The sequence below is a fragment of the Alexandromys fortis genome, unplaced genomic scaffold, assembly GCF_014885135.2.
Source record: "Alexandromys fortis isolate MF-2015 unplaced genomic scaffold, M_Fortis_MF-2015_v1.1 scaffold_3, whole genome shotgun sequence".
Classification (NCBI taxonomy): Eukaryota; Metazoa; Chordata; class Mammalia; order Rodentia; family Cricetidae; genus Alexandromys; species Alexandromys fortis.
The window spans coordinates 874,895-895,236 of record NW_026067909.1 but is presented as its reverse complement, the minus strand read 5'-3'; the positions used below and the strand labels follow the sequence as shown (position 1 = coordinate 895,236).

Here is a 20,342-nt window from a genome sequence, read left to right as displayed (position 1 = left end):
TAACCAGTACTTCATTCTCAATGGAGACGGACCCAGCTGTACTGAATGGAAGAGAAAACTGAAAAGCATTTACTTCGAGTTTGGTTTAGAATAATTATAGGCTCATAGGAGCTTACAGAAGCATTATGGTGAGGTCCCGTGACCTTAGTGGGAAATCTTAGGTATCTCTAGTGTAGGTTTCCCAGCCTTGACAGTCTCAGAAGTTTGGATTATATGTGTGCTAGGGGTTGTAGTGAGGGTCTGTGTGTTGTAGAATATGCAGCTTTGACCCATGACCTTCCTCTCAGCCCTCACAGACAAAAATGTCTAGGCATTGCCAGTCATCTGCAGGGGGTTGAGAATTGCCACTGGGTTTCAAAAGCATGACCTAGTCTGTTATAAATACTATTAGTTAGATTGTAATGTTACATTTCAGAAGTTTCTCCATGGATTTGTGTGTGAGTGTATGCATGTTTGTGTGTATATGCATTTCAGTAGTTTCTCCATGCATGTATGTATGTATGTATATATGTATATATATACATAAATATATACACACACATGTGTGCTTGTGTGTGTGTGTGTGTGTTTGTGCCCACCAGGATATAGGATCATGGAATCCTTTTCTGGGGGTTAGGGGACTCTCATGTCATAGACTTTCTGAGACCTTTCTTGTAAGCATCAGTTTATCCCAGCATCCTAGAACTTTTAGGGAAGTGAGTGGTCAGAGTGCAAATTCCTCTCCACTACAAGGTTCCGACAATGGCTGCCCAGCCTCTGCTCCACCACTCCCCAGATGGGCTCTTCCCACTTCAAGGCCATTCACTCATTGAACGGGCAGTGATGGTTGCTAGAGTATTCTTCCTCGTTGACAACCTCCTTCTAACTCTATTTATTCAGCTGTTTCTGGTTGAATTCCACAGCTTCTGCAGTGGGAATGCTTTGTGGTCCCAGAAGCGAGCCTCAGGTCCCTCCTTTTCATTATCCAGCACAAAGAAAGAATAAAATAGCAGCTCCATGGAGGCCATGCCAGTGGACTTAGGGTATGTTTATATCTTGGGGTGACTTTGAATGGTGGCCATGCTCCTTTTAGAGGATGAAATGCAGCCAACTAATAAATCACGGTTGCATAATTCACCTGCCTTTTCCACCCACATGGCGAAAAGAAACAAACAAGACCGAGAATAAGTGACGTGAATATCGTGTGTTCTTCTTCCGCTGCTCCCTGGCTTAGGAGCTGGCTCGGATGTGGAGGCTTTAAATCTGGCTTCCCACTGACTGCTTGGTTTGTGGTGTTTCCAGGCACAGGCTATACTGCGCCACCGTTTGGATCTGAACAAACCCACACGGATATCCCCTGGTCCTGAGCTAGTCCCTCTGGAACGTGCAGAGTGTGCAGAGAGCCATTTTTGTTTGTGGGTTTACACCCAGAACCATCCAGTTTGCATTTAGTATTTGTTGTGTCCCAGCCGTCAAGGGAGAGAAGAAGGGTGGCCCTTTGAGCAAATTTGCTTGTCAGCAAAGCTCTTTGTGTGTGAGCTGTTGCTGGTTGGTGGAAAACGTTTTTCCTGCAGAGCTTTGCCTGGTCTCTTAATGGGCCAGGGCAGCTTGGCCTTTGATGGACATACCTTATTTAAGGCAAAACTAGAGTGTGAGGATTAGGAGGAGGTGTTTGTCAATATTTCAGTCGTATTTTTAATAAACCCAGGGGCTGTCATTGGCATACTTAAAGAACAAGAAAGCCTCAATGACTGCCTACATACATGCTTTAGTATTAAACCTGAAGTGTTCCATCCAAGTAAATGCTAGGCAAAGTTCCCAGGGAAAGGATGGATTAGGAAAAAAGCATCTACTTTGGAGGCGCTGCCGCCCCTTCCAGAACTCTTTCCAAAGCCAACTCACCACTAACCTGCTCCTCCTGCCTGTGCCCATGGCTCCTGAAATCAGGGTTGTGCCTGGATGTTAGAGGGCGGAGACCCGACAGGGGTCGAGTAAATGGGATTGCATGCTGTGGTTCTAAAATAGTTCTGGCATTTTCCCCCATCTACCTCTTGTGCCTGTGATTGCCATATCTCAAGGTGACCATGCTTTTGACCCGGGACAAAACCAGTTTTAGCTCCAGAGTCTGGATTTTGTGGTGTGGCCTCCTTTGCATGTCTCAAGGGACTAGAAAGACAAGTGCTTAGGCTTAGTGTCACCCAACAGCGGCAAGCTCTGCCCTCTGAGACCCTCTCTGGTCCCTGTTCATGCAGCTGCCACTTGGGTCGTGAAAGCTTCGAGTTGGGTTTCTTTGACTGACTGTGGAATGGGTCAGTATCCTAAGTGGCTGGCCTCCACCTAGCTGCTCACTGGCTGTCCTGGATGGCTAGCATGGCAGAGAATACCTTCCTTCCCATGTGAATCAGCCTCTGTGCCACAGATTTGGATACGCCATCTACTCCACGCAAGACATGTGCAATGCTCCCTGGTAAGCCTGTTGAGGTTCAGAGACAGCTAGGGGCAGAACTCTGCTCTTTATGGAGGCACGTGTGACTTTCCAAGCCTTTGGATCCCCCCTCGAGGATTGATCAATAATGCTCATACCGTCTGCTGAGGTGTGATAGGTGTGGCTTCCCTGGTTATGACAGAAGTGGGGTGGCACAGTTTTGTATCCCCCTTTCCTTGCTCCTGGAGTACCTGCCAGGCTGTGTCCTGTGGACCCTGACAGACAATGCCCACAGGTTGTCGGCATCTCCTTCCTCCTCTTACTTAGCCCCTTTTCCTCAAGCTGCGTGAAATCACCTTACAGGTACGATCATGCAGTACACACCTACTTATCTCAGCCTGTTCTTGACAGAACCCAAACCCAGGCAGATAGGTGCCCAGGGTCTCTGTACAGCTGACAGAGTACTCACACTTACCTGCGTGCACCTGCCTGCCTGCTGCTGTTCCTGGGGTGCTTCCTTAGAGACAATGAACTTCATAGAACTGTGGCCGAGAATCAGGAGGGTGGCTGACTGCCTAGAGCAGTGGTTCGCAACCTTCCTAATGCTGTGGTCTTGTAATACAGTTCCTCATGTTTTGGTAATCCCCAACTGTAAAATTATTTTCGTTGCTGCTTCATAACTGTAATTCTGCTACTGTTATGAATTGTGATGTAAATAACTTTGTTTTCTAATGTCCTTAGGTGGCCCCTGTAGAAAGATCATTTGGCCACCAGAGGGTCTTGACCCACAGGTGGAGAACCCTGGCGCAGAGAGTGGGTGTGCTGGTTTCAGAGGCACCTCTGCCAGCTGTGCCTACTGCCCTTGTGCCTGGTCCCTCCCCTCCCCCGGGAGAGAGGCACATCTGGTTGTTTTCCCAGGAAAGATTCAGCACCCGAGAAGCATAGATGTAGACAGGAGAGGAGTGCTCGTAGGTGGACTGATCTGGGCTTCTAGTGTTGTGGCATTTGCTGTCTATCTGATGACCCTTCAGCGTCCCTTCTCTGCCTGACCACTGAGGTTGTCCTCTCAGACACCAACTGTTCTCAGAACCGGAAAGGGGTTCAGGCTGTCTGTCCCTGACTCATCCCTTGTCCCTTTCCTGTTCTTACCTGTATAGAGCAGGAACTTATTTTTTTATATAATATTTTTGAGATTATGGTATAATTACATAATTTTCTCTCTCTTTCTTCCCTTTGACCCCTCCCTGCTCTCTCTTAAATTCATGACTTTTTTCTTTAATTGTATGTTACATTATATATTATACATGTAATTGTATATTACATGTATAATACACATATATATTCCTAAATATATAACTGCAACCTGCCCATTTCCTATAATGTTACCTGTATGTACATGATCTCGGGGCTCACCACGTGGTATTGACTAACCAGCTGAGATGCTCTTCCCTGGGAAACCATTTCTCCTACCCTCAGCTTTCCCTAGTTGCCCATAGTTGTGTGTTTAGGACAGAGGCCCCTTGATCTTTCCCCTTTTTATGTTAGGATGTCCTCTGATGTCGTTACTGTTTGGGAATTGCTGAGGCCGCTGAGCTGATAAGACATCATGGATATAGCCCCTCTCACATTTTTAGGAGACACGATCCTGGAAAACGCCCTGCTCCTCTGGCTCGTACAGTCTTTCTCCCTCCTATTTATTTATTGATTTGCAATGATCCGTGAACCTTAGGTGCAGGAATTACATCATAGGCATATCAGTTGGGTCAGGGCACCACATAATCTCTTGTCCTCTGCATTTTGATTGGTTGTGGTTGTCTGTAATAGTCTTTATCTGTTGCAAAGAGAGGTTTCCTCGGCATGGGTTGAGAACTACACTTATCTATGGATATAGGGATAAATATCTAGAATGTAGCTAGAGATTATGCTGGTTTAATAATGTGCTGGATGTAAGGTCTCCTCCAAGATCAATGTCTTCCCAGCCCTGAGTAGCTGGCTAGGTTTCCAGAACCAGCATGTGTGAATTTAGGGAGCTGCGAGTTACTTCCAAAGTATGTGTGCTACTACTTAGGGTTATCATGCGTGCAGGACTTTGCTATGGATGCCTGGCATCACGGTTGTGTAGGGCTTCTGTTTGCTTCCATCTCCTGGAAGCTTCTGATACCATGAAAATTAGTCCTAAGGGAGGGGGGCTTTCAGGTCAGATCCAGCTCAGGTCTCCAGTTAAAATCACAGTGCAAACAATCCCAGCTCTGGGGAAAAGAAATGGGAGGATCCTGGGGCTGTTGGCCAGCCAGCCTAGCCTGCTTGGCAAGTTCCAGGGGAGTGAGAGACAGTGCTGAACACTGAAAATGGAAAAAAGAAAAGAGAGACAGCGCTGAGGTTGAGGTTGTCCTCTGTGGCCACATACACGTGTGTGGGCACACTTGCTCGTATTCCGCCACACATGCACACTCAAGTGTCCACGCATGTGCATGCACACACACACACACACACACACACACACACACACACACACACACACTACTCCTTTCTAACACTTACAGGAGGAGAGACCTCGCTGGAGAGCTACTACAAGATCCTCACATGGTGTTTTTTTTCCCCTCCTGCCAAAGGTTCCTTACCAAGAAACAGGCAAGAACTGCCAGAGCCCTGGGCCAGGTCCCTCCTGCAGGGGGAGTGCAGAGCTCTGGGGCCTGGAATTTCCTGGGGAAGCAGAGACTGCAGGGAAGCAAAGGCTTTTTGGTTTGGGGTGTGTGTATGTGTGTGTGTGGGGTGGGGGAGCGGGTTGCTACTGTAAGCTCCTTGTGTAGCAAAGGAGAAATAGGTTTTATTTTTATTAAGCCAGAGGAATTATATTTACCACGGTGCACCAGAATAGAACATGTGGCCAGCATTAGCGGGTGCAGTGCGCTACTTTTAAGGAATTCTGCATTGTCACGCGGCCCAGATGGAGATGCTGATTGGATTCTGGCTCCTGCTCCAAACACTATTTCCTCTTCTCTTTCTTCTTTCATCTGTACAGACCATATGGTTGCCTTTCTTGTTCTGGGGGGAGGAAGGGTCTATGGAAGAGGCCTTTGTGCTGGCAGGGAAGGCCCTTTGGAGCTGGCCACTAGCACGGTTATCTCCTGGCTGTCAGTGACCTTGGGAAGCCCTCTTCCTCACTCTAGGCCAGGGGTTCTTAACCTGTGGATCGAGACTCCTTTTTTTGGGGGGGGGAGGGGGTCACATTTAAGGTATTTGCATTATGATTCATCATGGTGGCAAAATTACAGTTATGAAGTAGCAATGGACTAATTTATGGTTGGGGGTCAGCACCATATGAGCAACTGTGTAAAAGGTCACAGCATTAGGAAGGTCGAGAACTATTGCTCAAGGTCTTTATGTCCTCGACTGTAAAATGCCCTTCCTGTCCTCAGAGGGTTGAATCTTGCAATGAACATGCCTTATAAATTTTGGAGCCTGCCACCCTTGTCAACTGTTAGCAAATGGGATAGTGTTAGTAACATGTGGACCTCAGGATGATGGCCAGGTAGAGACAACCACATCCTGAGTATCTCAGAGGTATCATTTTGTGTTCTTGCTCTAACTTCCTGTGTGGCAGGCTCTGCTACCTTTTTCCCGAGAGGTCAGGCTGGTGACCTTGGGGGTACCTTGGGTGTACCTGTCTCCCAGGTAGCACGCTGGAGTGTGGGTGGATCACACCTCTCTCTTCTCTGGAAGGCTGTACCCCAACCCTGAGCTGGCTAGTTTTTATGCAGAGGCTTTCTTTTTCAAGTGGGAAACATTCTGTAAGCCAGTCCCATTCTCAAAGCCCCAGGTGATGAGTTCAGCTAGGCAGGCTTGCTTAGCTTCTTCCCTGACTGGATCCTGCTTCCCCCTCCTTTCCCTCAGCACTTCCCAGGCAATGGAGCCCCTGCATTAGGCTTAGCTTAGAGGCAACTTGACTCTAGACAGATGCTATCAGTGCCGCTCCAAGGAGGATTAGATTGAAGCGAGGAATGAAAAGGCAGTTTAAGACGATGCCAAGCTGAGATTTGCAAGATGGGAAGGAGCCAATTAGCTTGAGAGTAGAGGGACGGGTGTGCCCACGATGGGGACAATTTATGCCAAGTGTTCTTAGAATAGGGGTAGGGGGGCAAAGTAAGGAGAAAATGGAAGGTTAACAGGGTCACATCAGGCTCCCAGGTCATTCCCCAGTTAGTGAACAACCGACTCACAGGTCCACAAGTCATGACGTTGGAGAGAGTTGGGTGTGCGAGCTAGCTTTGGAAACATGCTGACTTTGATGTCCAAGTCCGGCTTTGACCTCCAGGTCCAGCTATTTTTCCTAGTGCCTCAGGGAGCTTCAGTAACATTTTGTAGGCTTACAATACTTAACCGCATACAGTTGCACATGGGTTTGGGGAGGGGTGATTATCTCCATATGTACTGAGCATCCTCCTCTTTAACCACAGACCCCTTGGAGTCCAAGGCTCTGGGACTGGGGAGCAGAGCTGAGGGCAGCTTTCTGCAGGAGAGGACTGTGAGTTCTCACATTCAGAGGCTTCTGGGATACGCAGAATGACAATATCATTTCCTCCTTTTCTTTCTAGGTAAAAATAGCAACAGAAAAGGCAGAAGAAGCAAGAGTCTTGAAAAAGCTGCCCGGGATGATAATGGTGTCCCTGTGGCCCATGAGGATGTCAGAGAGAGTAAGTAAAGCACTTGGAGGGTCCCTGCCCCGTTTCTGTCACCTGCCCATGGGGGGTGCAGGCAGCTGGCATATATACCCTGTAGGGGTATTGTCTGGACCTATGTCTATTCTTAGCCATTGTGCAGGAGTCCAGACATCTCAACAGCTCAAACCTCTCTGGGGGCATTACTGCCCTACCAAAATTTTCCGGATTGAATTGCTCAAGTCACTTCCAAATTTTCTGTTTCCTCCCTTAGACTGTCTCCCTTGGAAGTGATCTCTTAGCGTTGTGATCTCTTAGCTGCCCATAGCCTTGGTTGTGTGTTTCTTGTCTCTCAACAGAGGGTCTCTGGGGACAAAGATAAAGTCTTTTGTTTCCAGAATCTTCAATACTAGACCTGATACCTTGCAGTCATGTGAAACTTTCGGTTGTATAATTACTTACCCCAGTGTGTGCAGTGTTAGGTGGTTGTGGGGGGGTACATATAGCTTGACTGATAGATTGCTTACCTCACATGCATGAAGCCTTAGGCTTCATCCCAGCCCTGCACACACTGGATGTGATGGTGCATACCTCTAAGACCAGCACTAGGGAAATAGAGATAAAAGGATTGGGAATTCAAGGTCATCCTTTGCAACATAGAAAGTTGTGGAACAGCCTAGGATATGTGAGATATTGTCTCAAGCAAAAAACTTATAGAAAAAGAATGTTTAGTGTTATTAATTATTTCAAGACTCATGGAGGAGTGCTGGCCCATTAGCTGTAGCTATGAATATTCTTGTTTTGTGTGTGATTGACATACATCTTTAATCTTACCAGTTAGAGACAGAGAGACCTAAGTTCAAAGCTAGCAGGGCAATTGACCATGTCTCCAAAAAGCCAAAGGGAAAACAATGAAGACCACACATAGCCTGTAGGGCTAGAAAAGTCAGTGAATGTCCTACACTAGAAAAAAAAATTAAAAAAAAAAAAAACAAAACTCCCGCAGTAGGGTTTCCAAGAACATGAAAATCTTGGTCGACCCAATATATCTCCAGAACTCACATAAAAAAGTCGAGCCTGGTTCAAGCACTTTTAATCCCAAGGCTGGGGAAGCATAAACAGGATTGCCGGAGTTCACAAGTTGACCAGCCTGCAAAATATAAGGTGTACAGAATACAGAGCCCAAACAATACCAGGCTTGTTCTGCTGTACACTCTCCAGACGCACACACAGAAAATGAAATAACACACAGTTCACACCTGGCAAAGACACACTCAAATACTACATAAAGTGTAAGTCCCATTTTATTTTTCCAAGGTGTTTTCTTCACATGGGCTTTGGTGGAGGTCATGGTACATCACCAGCAGGTCTAAATCGTGGTGGGGGTGTTCGGTCCTTCTGAGCTTCCTGAGATTGATTCCTGACTACCTTGCTATGTATAGCACAGCTCACAGTAATGCAGCTTGACATAGAGTTTGGCGAGCACATTAGCGTAGAAGACACTTGCTTTGGATATGTCCCTGATGGCAGTGGCCTCTACAATGTTCCAAATGACAAACTTATTAATGGCCTTGTCCTTGGGCATGCACCGGGTGCAGTTAGTGCATTGAATTGGCTGCACATGGCCAGGGCCCTTTTTGATACAACCATTATTTCTCCCTTTTTTTTTTTTTTTTTTTTTTTTGGTCATCTTGGAGCCAAGTCCTGAAAGAGGTGCTATGAATATCCTTAACTATTTTGTCACTATTGCTGTCCTAAACTGCAATATTTAGGATTATTTCTGCTATTGTTAGTAATAATGACAATTTATTAAATGCATGTGTAGTTGCTAGATGCTTTGCTCAGCGTTTGACTTTTCCAGGCATCCTGCTAATCACTGCGGGTGTCATCACCATCATCATTATCTTCTCCCTCCTCCTCCCCACTCCTCTATACTTTGTAGCTTAAGGGAAGCTTCTTTGGCCAGGGCTGTATAGGAAAACAAAGCTTAGAATGAAATATCCCAGGGTTGTTGACTTTTTGCTTAGTAGTGACAGAAGACAAAAAAAAAATTCAGCTAAACATTTTACAGATTTAAGTAGGATTCACTTTCAGCAGCCACATCTGCTCAAGAACTGTGTCACAGAGGTGAAGGTCACCAGGGGAGTTTCATATTCCCTTAGGTACAGTGTTAGGGTTTGAGGCTGTGTTTCTACCTAACAACCTGCCGTCAGAGCTATCGCTGCTCTGACTACAGTGTGTTCTAAGATTAAGAGTAATCAGTTATGAGCTTCTGCCGTCATTTATGGACCTAAATATGTATTTCATCTGAAGGTGGACATTGAGGTGTCCACTGTAAGGACTTATCCCTTGGGAGGATACGTTGAGAGTACAGTATATAGCTAGGGCTGTGTTTCTCAGGCTCATCTGGGGCTCCAGTCCTTTAGCATCTGTGATGGTCAGCTGTAGTCATCAGCTTGACCTAACATTACCTGGGATGAGAGTCCAGAGGAGGGACTGTCTGCTTTGCGTTGGCCCGTGGGCCTGTCTGTGGGGAATTGTTTTAGCTAAGTAATTGATTTGGCTAGACACCGCCCACTGTGAGGGGCACTATTCCCTAGGCGGTGGGTCCTGAACTGTGTAAGGATGGGGAAGCTGAAGGAAGTATGAATACGCACGAATGTGTTCCTTTCCCTCTGCTCTTGACTGTGGATGTGATGTGACCGATTGTTTTAAGTTTCTGCCACCGTGACTTCCCTAGTGGTGGACTGGAACGTAGAATAGCAGGCTGAGATGGACCCCTGTCTCCTTTAAGTTGTCTCCTGCAGGGTTTTTTTGGTCACGGCGACCAAAATGAAACTAGGTCAGAGTCTTAACTCCTTTCTGGTGACGGGTCTCTTCTGTTGGAAGGGCAGCAACACTTGCTTTTTGCTGGCATGTGCCACTAGGCTGAGGTCGCTTTGAGGTGCTAGCCTCAGGAGCTCTTTGGAGTTTTGCTGCCCATCAATCTGGACTTGAGGGTTCTTCAGTATCTGGTGGATTCCCGAGTGCTTTCAAACACATTTAAAACATATTTAGTCCAGATTTTCTCCAGCTTCAGCAGAAGGCTGAGTTAGATGATCTTCTTTCTTCTTTCACAGAATTGGAAGTTATTAAAATTCAGTAAGATTTTGGAAGTTCATTTACACACACACACACACACACACACACACACACACACACACACAATGTACACAGGGCATTTCCTTTTTTTCTGTCACAGATGCTCCCAACTAACTAGATTGTTTTGTGAGCTGGCCTCATGCCTGGGCTCACTCACCTCAAAGGCAGCCATCACACTGCCAATGGACTGAATATCTTAGCTATGATATCAGCCTGCAGAATTATTCTGTTTTTAAAGGAAGACTTGATGAGACCGTGAGAGGGAGAGAATAATGATTGAGGAAAGGCTAGAGACCGTGGGTGGTGGCTAGGTGGTTCACACTGAAGGCCAGTGGCAAAGCCTTTAAAAGAGTCTCAAGTCGGTGGGGGCATATGCAAGAAAGTCACCCTTGAAGAACTTTTCCAAGAGCAAATGTATGCTTACCTGTTATGTGGCTATAGCGCTGTACCAGTCGGGTCGGATGTCAGCTGCTAGGTTGGTTGAATTTTCGTCTACTTCTCCATCTCTTTCTGTGCCCCTACCTCTCACTATGTGACCTTCCGGTCCTTTCCCCCAAATTGAAAGCTACTTAACTTGGAGTTGATCTACATGTCGTGTCGGACTGACATAAAGACGAGATGTATCTGGTTCTGAGTAGAGGGAGTCAAGCCTTTGTCTATTACCACATGTCCGTACCTAGGACACTGGCCCAAGTTGCTAAGTGCTCACCACCGTTCTTATTTGCTGCTGGGGTAATTTACGGTCCCCGTATTTTCTGAGAATTTATGATGTGAATCCCTGTGGAAAGTTGACTGGAAGGAGAGATTAGGCACCTGCCTACTCCAGACAGCCATAGGAGAAGGTATCAGAAAGTGTCTAATTTTCCAGCTGCCGCAGATCCTGGACCTAAAGCTGGGGCACACAGGAAGGACAGGGTGAATGCCACCCCCCCATTTGGAAGCTGTTTCCTCCTGCTGCGTTCATCTGATTCACACATGGTGATGTTCTTCCACAGCTGGGTTAGGCTCAAGTATGCTTCCTTCTCTGAGTTTTGGGCTTCTAGGGCAAACTTGGGAGTGGTTACACATTTTTTTTTTTAACCAAAATTCCCTGAAGTTTAAGACACTTCTGAGCAATTGAGAGTTTTATGGGTTGCATCAAGTCATCCTGAGTTCAGGGTGAGGAAGTATTATCTTTTAAAGTATCCTTGAAGAAAAAGTTTTTTGGTTTTTTGAATTTGAAATAACTGTACAAGAAGATGTAAAACAAAACACAAAAACCAAACCAAACCAAAACCTACCACCACCACGACCACCACCACCACCACCGGCAGCAGCGGCAGCAGCAACAACAACAACAAAAACCAGAAGAGTCTGATTCACCTTTCACTCTGCCCCACCAATGCAGACGTGTTTTTTTTTTTTTTTTTTTTTTTTTGTTTTGTTTGTTTGTTTTTTGCTTTTTTTTGTTTGGTTTTTTGTTTTTGTTTTTGAGACAAGGTTTCTCTGTGTTATAATCCTAGCTGCCCTGGAACTAGTTCTTGTAGGCCAGGTTGGCCTAGAACTCATAGAGATCCTCCTTTCTCCCTGAGTGCTGGGATTAAAGGAACGCGCTACCACCGATTTTACGCGACTGTAGTAAAGTAATAGAGTCAAGAAACTGACTTGGAATCACTTCAGCTTCTGCCAGCTGTGTGTGTGTGTGTGTGTGTGTGTGTGTGTGTGTGTGAGAGAGAGTGTGTGTAGCACTGTGCATCTGTATGATGTGTGGTTTCTGGAAACACTCCTGTCCCATTATAGGTTCTATGTGTTGTTCTTTATAAACACTCCTCTCCCCATGTTCAAGCCCTGGTTCCTGGCAATGCAGCTCTGTTTCCCATAATGCTGTAGTTGTAAGACAACAAGGTACATGAAATCATATGCTATGTAACCCTGGAGACTGACTTTTTTTTTTTTACATCTCTTTTATTCCTTCTGAATTGGATAAATAGATATGGTTTGGTGTTCCTATGATGTAGTAGTTAGCCCACTGAAATATTATTGAGGGCTAATGTGTATAGAGAAAACTATGGGACGATGGGACCATAAGGATATAACTCACTGGAGTGTATAATCTCTACACGTTGATTTGGGTTGTCATGGACACCACACAGTGTGAAAATGCATCATTGCAACTGTTCTTTATAAGGAGAGGATTGTGCTGGAACCTCTGAAGTCAGCTCTGAGCCTCAACCAGCCAACCTCCCTGCTTTTCCTTAAACATGGCTATGATCGTAGGTAGCAGGCGTTGTTTTGAACTTGGTAATCTTTGTGGACTCGTGCTGGACACACTCGTGTCTGATTTCTTTTGCTGGTTGTCATGTTTGTGAGGCTCAACCATGTTGCTACATATGCGGTGGACTCTGACTTGTTTTATCTTCACAGGGCTGTAGTACTCCACGGCAGGACTGTATACCACTGTCTGTGGACTCACTCTCCTGATGATAGGTATGGGTGTGAATTTGAACTTTTGGCTATCACAGGATGCACTTGGGATCATTTCTGTGCAAGTCTTTTGGTGTGTACCTCCAATAGAGTTGCTCTATCCTAGGGAATGATTATCTTCAATAAGAGCTGCTAGGGAGGGCCTAAGACCATGGCTCAAGTGGTCAAGTGCTTGCTGTGCAAACACGAGGACCTGAGTTTGGATCTCCCTCCATCTTGGAAAGAAGGATGCTGGGCATAGAGACACACAATTATTACCCCAGCACAGGGGCGAAGGTGACAGGAGGACCTCTGACTCACTGGCCAATCAGTCTAGCCAGTGACCCAGGTTAGATGAGAGACTTTCTAAAAGCAAACTAAGACAGAGACCAACTGGAAAAGACACCCTGTCTCGACTACTGGTCTCCAAACATATGTGTACACAAGCTTACATGCATATAATATACGTGTACACATGGATATGCGCACATGTAACACTGGACACAGAGAACAGGCAGAGAATTTTCCAGGGTGATTATGACGATCAGCGTTCCCACCAGCAGTTGCTTTTCTTCCTAAAAAGCCCACATTTGGTCCTGTCCGTCTTCTCTTTTTTATTCATGTTGGTGACATATGCTGCTCTTTTGTTGTGGTCTAACTCGGTGCTTTCCTGGTGACTGCTGGTTAATGCTGCTTTGCCAATGACTTATTTTGCTCAACCCCACTTAGGCCATGGTTTCCCTTGCCATTGTTTTTATTTATGGGAGGGGTTTCTTTGTTCTCTTTTTGTCAGGTACTCAGAGCAAGGTTGTCTCCACCCACTGGTTTATCTTTTTCACGCCACCAAGGGCATTTTGAATAACAGATGTTCCTAAACCTAAAACAAACCAGTCACTAATTGTTCTTTGATGGTTGGTGCTTTTCCATCACGCTTAATTTTACTTTTGCCTTCCCCAAGGCCTTGAAGACAGTCATCTCTATCTTCTACTGATAGAGTTTCCTCTTGTGTTGCCGCTGAAATATTTGGTATAATAGAAACGTGAAGTAAATAGTCGTGTAGGTGGACCATGGCTGTGGTGACAAGCAGTCTGTGTTGAGCCAGCAATTACCTTCTGAGGTCTTTATTAGCAGTGTATGAGGAAAAATAGGAATTTCCAATGATGATGCAGAGGCAGCGAGGATCAGCCACAGCAGCTACCGAGACTCATCACTCAAGTGTTTGGAAAGTATGGGGTAGATGTCAGGGATTCCATGATTGAGACTCATTTTGACTTGTGAACGAGGCTTCCAGCCTCTTCAGGGAAGTAGACTTATCTCTCTGAGATGGTCAAGCTTTCATTAGGTGTTTGTCCCCAAAGCAGGATGAATAGGGTGAGTGGAGAGGTTGGGAATGGAGTGTGGCAGGCTTTCCAGGTGAAGCAGCCACTGAGCTGGACATCCAAGGTGAGGGTCAGTGGCCCATCAGATCCCGTGAGGCTGAAGTTTCCTGGGGCAGACTCTATGGGCTGCAGGCTTGGGCTGGCCTCTCAGTTCTCTGAGTTTCTTTTGTTGGACTCTCATAGCCTGGGAAAGATACTCTCCAGACTTCTTTTACTGTGTGAGAGACGCCAGCCAGATTCTGGGGACCCCTCGAGGTTCTTGGGACCTCAGAAGACTTTCCTGACAGCTGCTGTCGTTGATCCAAGTCTCTGTGTGGAATGCGGGCATCCATTTTTCTAGGTTCTTCCAAAGATTTTGGTTCTTGGGATGGATCATTTAGTTTTCTGTTCCAGCAGTGCAGTGGGGGCACATCTTTAGGGTTCTCTTTGAAGTGTCGGGTATTAAAGAGCTTTCCAAGGGTGATTAGATAAGACCAAGATTAGTCCAGAGCCTCCCCAAGACCCTTAGAGACTCCCACGCCCTTCAGAGTAGCTCTTGGTGTCAGAGGCAGGCAGCGAGCCACTGCAAATACAACCTCACCACACAGGAAGCAGCCTCTCCACTCTTCATTGGTTTGGGGGAATGTCAAGCTCAGAAAGGCAAAGGAAAGAATCCCATAACTGAATCCTATTGGATTATAGGCAGCAATGAAAACAAAAATCCAAGAGAACTAGAAACTAATTACTGGGAGCCTCTCCCTTCTATATCTTCCAAGCCCTCTGCTTTGGTAGTCGCAGGCAGCCCCAGCAGGCCTCCACAGCTCCTCTCTGTCAGGAGTGATGACTTCCTCAGTTCTGGCACCTTTCCTGGTATGAATCCCAATGCCACCAAAGCATTGGTATTTTATTTTATTTGACTAGAGTAACTCTCTACTCAAATAGGGGAACTTAGAATATGCTTGGATCTCCCGCCACAGCTGATTTTCAGATTGAACTTGGATACTTCGTAATTATTGAAGTTAGTCTGGCTAAGTTTCAGTTTGTTTATGGGAAAGATGGTTTGTGGACATTGTGAAGGTTAAGTGGCAAGATATCCAGAGGGGATGACTCCTAGGGAGTTGCTTGGACGTTAGCCTAATTGCTCACAGATTAACAAGCTTCTAAAGATTTGATCTTGACAGCTGGGCAGTGGTGGCACACACCTTTAATCTCAGCACTCGGGAGGCAGAGGCAGGTGGATCTCTGTGAGTTCGAGGCCAGCCTGGTCTACAAGAGCTAGTTCCTGGACAGGCACTAAAGCTATACAAAGAAACCCTGTCTCGACTTTGCCTACAAGATTCATGTGCTGTGCAATCTGTTTCCTATTATCTCTGCACCACAACGTTGCAGTCTTGCAATTTGTTCAAGAGCTGATACCCAGAGTGTCCTAGCCGTGATAAAGCCTTAGGTAGCTGGTCACATCACATCCCGGTCAAGAGCAGAGAGGATGCATGCCTGCTTGCTTAGCTTGCCTTTTTTCACTCTGATACAGTTCTGGGCCCAGTCAATGAAATGGTTTTGCACACATTCAGGGTGGATCTTCCTATGTCGATAATCCAATTAAGAAAATCCTTTATGGTCATGTTCATCAGCCAATCTGATTTAGACAATCCTTCCTTGAGAGTCTTTTCTCAGGTAATTCTAGAGCAGTGGTTCTCACCCTTCCTAAAGCTGCGGCCTTTTAATACAGTGCCGCATGTGGTAGTGACCCTAACCATACAATTATTTTCATGGCGACTTCGTGACTATAATTTTGCTACTGTTATGAATCTTAAAGTAACTGTTTGATATGAAGGATATCTGATATGTGACCCCCTTAATGATTGCGACCCACAGTCTGAGAACCGCTGTTCTAGACTGTGTTAAGTTGATAATTAAAATTTACTGTCACGCATAGCTTGGTGGTGGTAGTGGCAAGGACCTTGGGGATATGACGGGGTAGTGGCCTTCATTGTGTACTCTGGCCACTGTGCAGAGAATGTCAGCAAGGGGCAGAGTTGATGAAGTGTGTCATGAGTGGAGATGAGACAAGGGGTCCCGTCTTCACTCCCCACAGACAGAGCGGCACTGGGAGACAAGCTCCATTTGGCACAGGGTGTTCCAGGAGCTACAGGCCTTAAGAGAAAGTCCCTTCTTCTCTGGTGACTGTCTGTCCTCTCCAGATTGTGCCACATCACAGATCCCTAATTAATATTTTCCTGGAGACTTTTTTTTCACACTTTTTTGCCATGTTCTCTCACCCACATGCTTCTCTGGATAAGAGACTGTTTTAAACAGTGGGAGAAACTCACTTTGATGGTTCATGCATGCTTGTTTTTGTGGCAGGAGAGTATTTATCCTCAAGTGGGTGTGGCTACTGGCCCAGGGCATGGATTCGTTGGGGTAATAGGTCCTTGCTATAGTGTGTTCATGAAGCAAGCTTCATGTTTACCAGAACACTGAGATGCTAAGGAGGCAAAAGGGGCTGTGGATGACTTTCCTGCTTATTCCAAGATTTTTTTTTTTTTAAAGCCAAATCTCATGTAGCCCTGGTTGGCCTCATACTCAAACTCATTGAGATTATAGGTGTTAGCTGGCATTCCAAGTTTTTTTCTTTTTATGGTTTTATGCAGTGCTGGGGATCAAACTCAGGGCTTCATGCCTGATAGGCAAGCACTCAATTGTTGCACATCTGAATTCCCAGTATGTAGTAATTACCTCATGGTTTGGCGATCTAATAAATATATGGCTCCGACACAGAGTTGGTTTTTTGTTTGTTTGTTTTGTTTTGTTTTGTTTTTAAACTACTGGCTACAAATATTTCCAAGATTGGTTGCTTGGAAATACTGTTTCTCCCTGTTACCTATCACCAGTGCAACCGAATTTCTGTCTTTCTCAGTAGTGTTTCTTGAAGGACAGCCCTCCTTGTTAGTAGGTGACTGATAGGGCCAGTATTTCCCTGACAATGTAAAGCGAAGGCATTGTAACACCCGCTTTGCCTCCCGTTTAGAACCTTTTGGTTAGCTGGGTCCTCAGTCTCATCGGCTTCAGGGTTTAAACGTCATTGTGCCCATTTAACTCTAATATTTATCCTACAGTGCCCAACCAGTAGAAACAGGTACGTTTCCCAAGGATTCATATGTCTGAAAGTGCCCCTGATGCACTTGGCTGTTGGTGGGTAGTTTAGCTGGTAACAAGTTTATGATTTCTTTTCAGTCAGCCCCCTGTCTGCGTGAGTCACCACTGGGTCATCTCCCACAGCTGCAGACAGGCTAAGGACAGTAGCTGAAACTGCGACCGTGTCTCTTCTCTGCTTTTTTACATTTACATTAAGGAGGTGGAGGTGTCCGTTTGTGCTGTGGGTTTTCTTAGGGTTCTATTGTCCTGGGGTTTACTGTAGTGGCTCTCCTCACTGTGGCTGGAATCCAAAACCCAGAGCACAGTCTGAGGCCCTGAAAATGTCACTCAGGGACCAGTAGAGGCCTTGGGTGTTAGCTCCAAGGGAGCTATCAGTTGTTCCTTTTCTGTGTAGTCCTCTCTAATATTTACTTGTCCCCCTGGCCACAGGAAAGAGGAACTGCTTGTCTCCCTGTGCAGCACTGAGGATCTCAGATCCCATGATGTGTTGCGATGACACGGCTCCTCTCTGACCCTCCTGGCTGTTCAGCCTCTGTACTGTTCTATTCATTTCTATGGCGCCTCCCACCATTCTCCTGGGTGGGAACAAATTTAGGGTGATACTGTAATTACCTTTCTCATCTTTTTCTCCAGTTGAGCGGACCCTGCAGGTGCACTGGTGGGAGGATCTCTCTGCAGATTCTGGCACCCACCAGCTCTTCTGAAAACCTTTAGGACGTTCTCAGGGAATCAAGAGGAGGAAAATGAATCAGGCAAAAAAATACTGAAGTTAATCAGGGTTAAGTATGCAGTATAATGTGAACCACATGGGTAAATATATATTATTAATTTTATTATATATATGTATATATAATAAAATAAAAATATTATATATACATACACACCAATTTTATTAAGGAGTGCAATGGGGAGACAGACTCATAGATACAGAGCAAGGTATAACCAGTTGTATTAAACAGTCCTTATGTTTTTCCAAGGGAGCTGGGAACCAACCACATGCTGCTTCACGCTGCCTGACCCAGTCACTACCCAAAAGAGCGAGCAACCTCTCTCTCTCCCTCTCTCTTTCTCTCTCTTCCCCTCCTCTTCTCTCTTTTCCTCTCTTTTTCTCTCTCTTCCCCTCCTCTTCTCTCTTTTCCTCTCTTTTTCTCTCTTTCCCTCCCCCCTCTCTCTCTCCCCTCCCCCCTCCTCTTAAGTGGTCACATCAGCAGACAAGAAGCCATGCCCTAAGGCTGGTACCCCAAGGCTATTGGTGGAATGAGTTCCCACAACAATACAGTGTGGAAGATATTTTAGTATTCTATACTTTGAATTAATTTGAAGTCTAAATTCAAAAAGTAATTTTCCTCTTACCTTTTCATCTTTAGTATAAGCATCTTCCTTTTTTTATAGGGCATTCCCATGTAAACCAGTATTCATATTAAGATGGACCTAGGAACTTTCGCCAGGAAAGGCGTGACTTTGTAACTATAATCTGAAGTTGTTGCCTTATTGGTCTTTGTATAAAGGAATGCAGGAGAACAGTTTCTCCTTAAACTACTAGATTTAAGCTTTTATTAATTCTAACATGTTTAAAAGTTTTATGTTGAGTGTGTGTGTGTGTGTGTGTGTGTGTGTGTCTGTCTGTCTGTCTGTCTGTCTGTTGGGGGGACATTGCATGCCACAGTGCACAGGAAGGGTCCAGAGAACAATGTTGTAGCAATTGGTCCTGTTCTCCTTCCAGCGTCCCTGGTATGGAACTCAGGCTGTCAGGCATGGTGGCAAGTACCTTTACCTGGTGAGCCATCTCACTGGCTCTAAAATATATCTTAAAATCTTGTTTGGAGAAGTGGGGCCCTTATAGCCCTTTAGCAGGTGCTGTTTTTCTTGAGCCCCACCCATAGCATTACACACTGAAGAACACATTGTTCTGTGTCAAGCAGATAGCCAGTCGCCACCAGACCGTCTCCCCCTGGAAACCTCAGGAAGGGAGTTACAGTAATTGTTGATGGGAGGTAAAGCGTGAGGTAGTCACCTCTCAAGTTTACCTCTCAAGGACATTGTGCTCTCCTGGGGTGGATCCACCACTAGCTACTCCTACATGGAGGATGGGAAGGGCTTCCAAACAAAACAAGATCAGCTAAAGATAGCACCCTACAATAAAGGAAAAAGTGTCAGGGTGCTGGGATCATGGAAGACAGTATATATGAACTGACTGAGCCCATACATTTATCTGGGTCCCACCAAAATCACTGCCCGGCAAGTCTATGGGTGAAGAGAGCAGAACATTTTGTTTCTTCTGTGACGCCCTTGTAGGTGTGGGCAAGAGTAGATGCCACCCGTGTGAAACTCCACTGTTTCCCTGGGCGCACGATGGCCTAGGCCCTTCCAGAAGGCAGGCATTGAACATTAGAGTCAGTGTGGGATGTGTATCCATGAAATACCCCACTTATGGGCACTTCTTTCCATATCTTATATACCTTAATGGGATTTTTTTTAAACCAGGGAAGCAATTTAAATAGATATTTAGCTTTATTCAAGTGTTTCCTTTTGGAACTAAAATATTTATATGTGTCTGAGATGTTTTCTTTTCCTAGAAGACAGGCTTTGAATAGCAGGCATTGTTGTCATGAGCTATCTGTCGATCTGGCTGTCTACCTGTGCATCTGCCTGTCTGACTAGAAATGACTAAATGGAGGTTGCAGGGCCAGATGAGGCAATGGAATTCTTCTCTATGTTCTGTTGAGCGGAGGCTGGACTGATGTCTGCATGGCCCTGAAATAGTATCACAAACGGCGGTGGATACTGTTTGCTTTTCTGACCTGATTATATGGAGATATCACAGATCTTAGCACTCACATGTGGAGGGACTGAACTAGGGTTGCCCTCCCCCTGCCCACATCTGGTCTTTGATGCCTTGGTCCTTTGGGGTCAGAAACTAAATTAGGAGTTCAACTTAGCAGAGTTCATACCCAGGACACAAGGATTATCCACAGAGCCCAATTGCCAGTGACCAGCTCCGTGCCAGGACCAGAGGCATGGGGCCTCTCGGCACAGGCTGAGGATGCTGCCAGCGTCTGAAGCATGACAGGTTGAGACTGGATGACCAGTGGAAGTTCCAGGACCCAATAGCAGGTAGGAGCAGAGGGGAAAAAATCAGAACCGGGAGACAGGCACATCAGTTTAGGCACCCTTGAACTCAAA

At 45.8% G+C, this 20,342-nt stretch overlaps 1 protein-coding gene and 1 pseudogene across 1 annotated transcript in view; one reads left to right on the top strand and one right to left on the bottom strand.

The window, feature by feature from the left end:
- Positions 1–20,342, top strand: part of Cpxm2 (carboxypeptidase X, M14 family member 2) — a 115,444-nt gene that overhangs the window by 4,755 nt on the left and 90,347 nt on the right. Inside the window, exon 2 of the mRNA XM_050137825.1 lies at positions 7,000–7,098. Within this exon, the coding sequence (XP_049993782.1) occupies positions 7,000–7,098 (99 nt within the window). The remainder of the gene's footprint in view (positions 1–6,999; positions 7,099–20,342) is intronic.
- Positions 8,389–8,752, bottom strand: LOC126498246 (40S ribosomal protein S26-like; annotated as a pseudogene).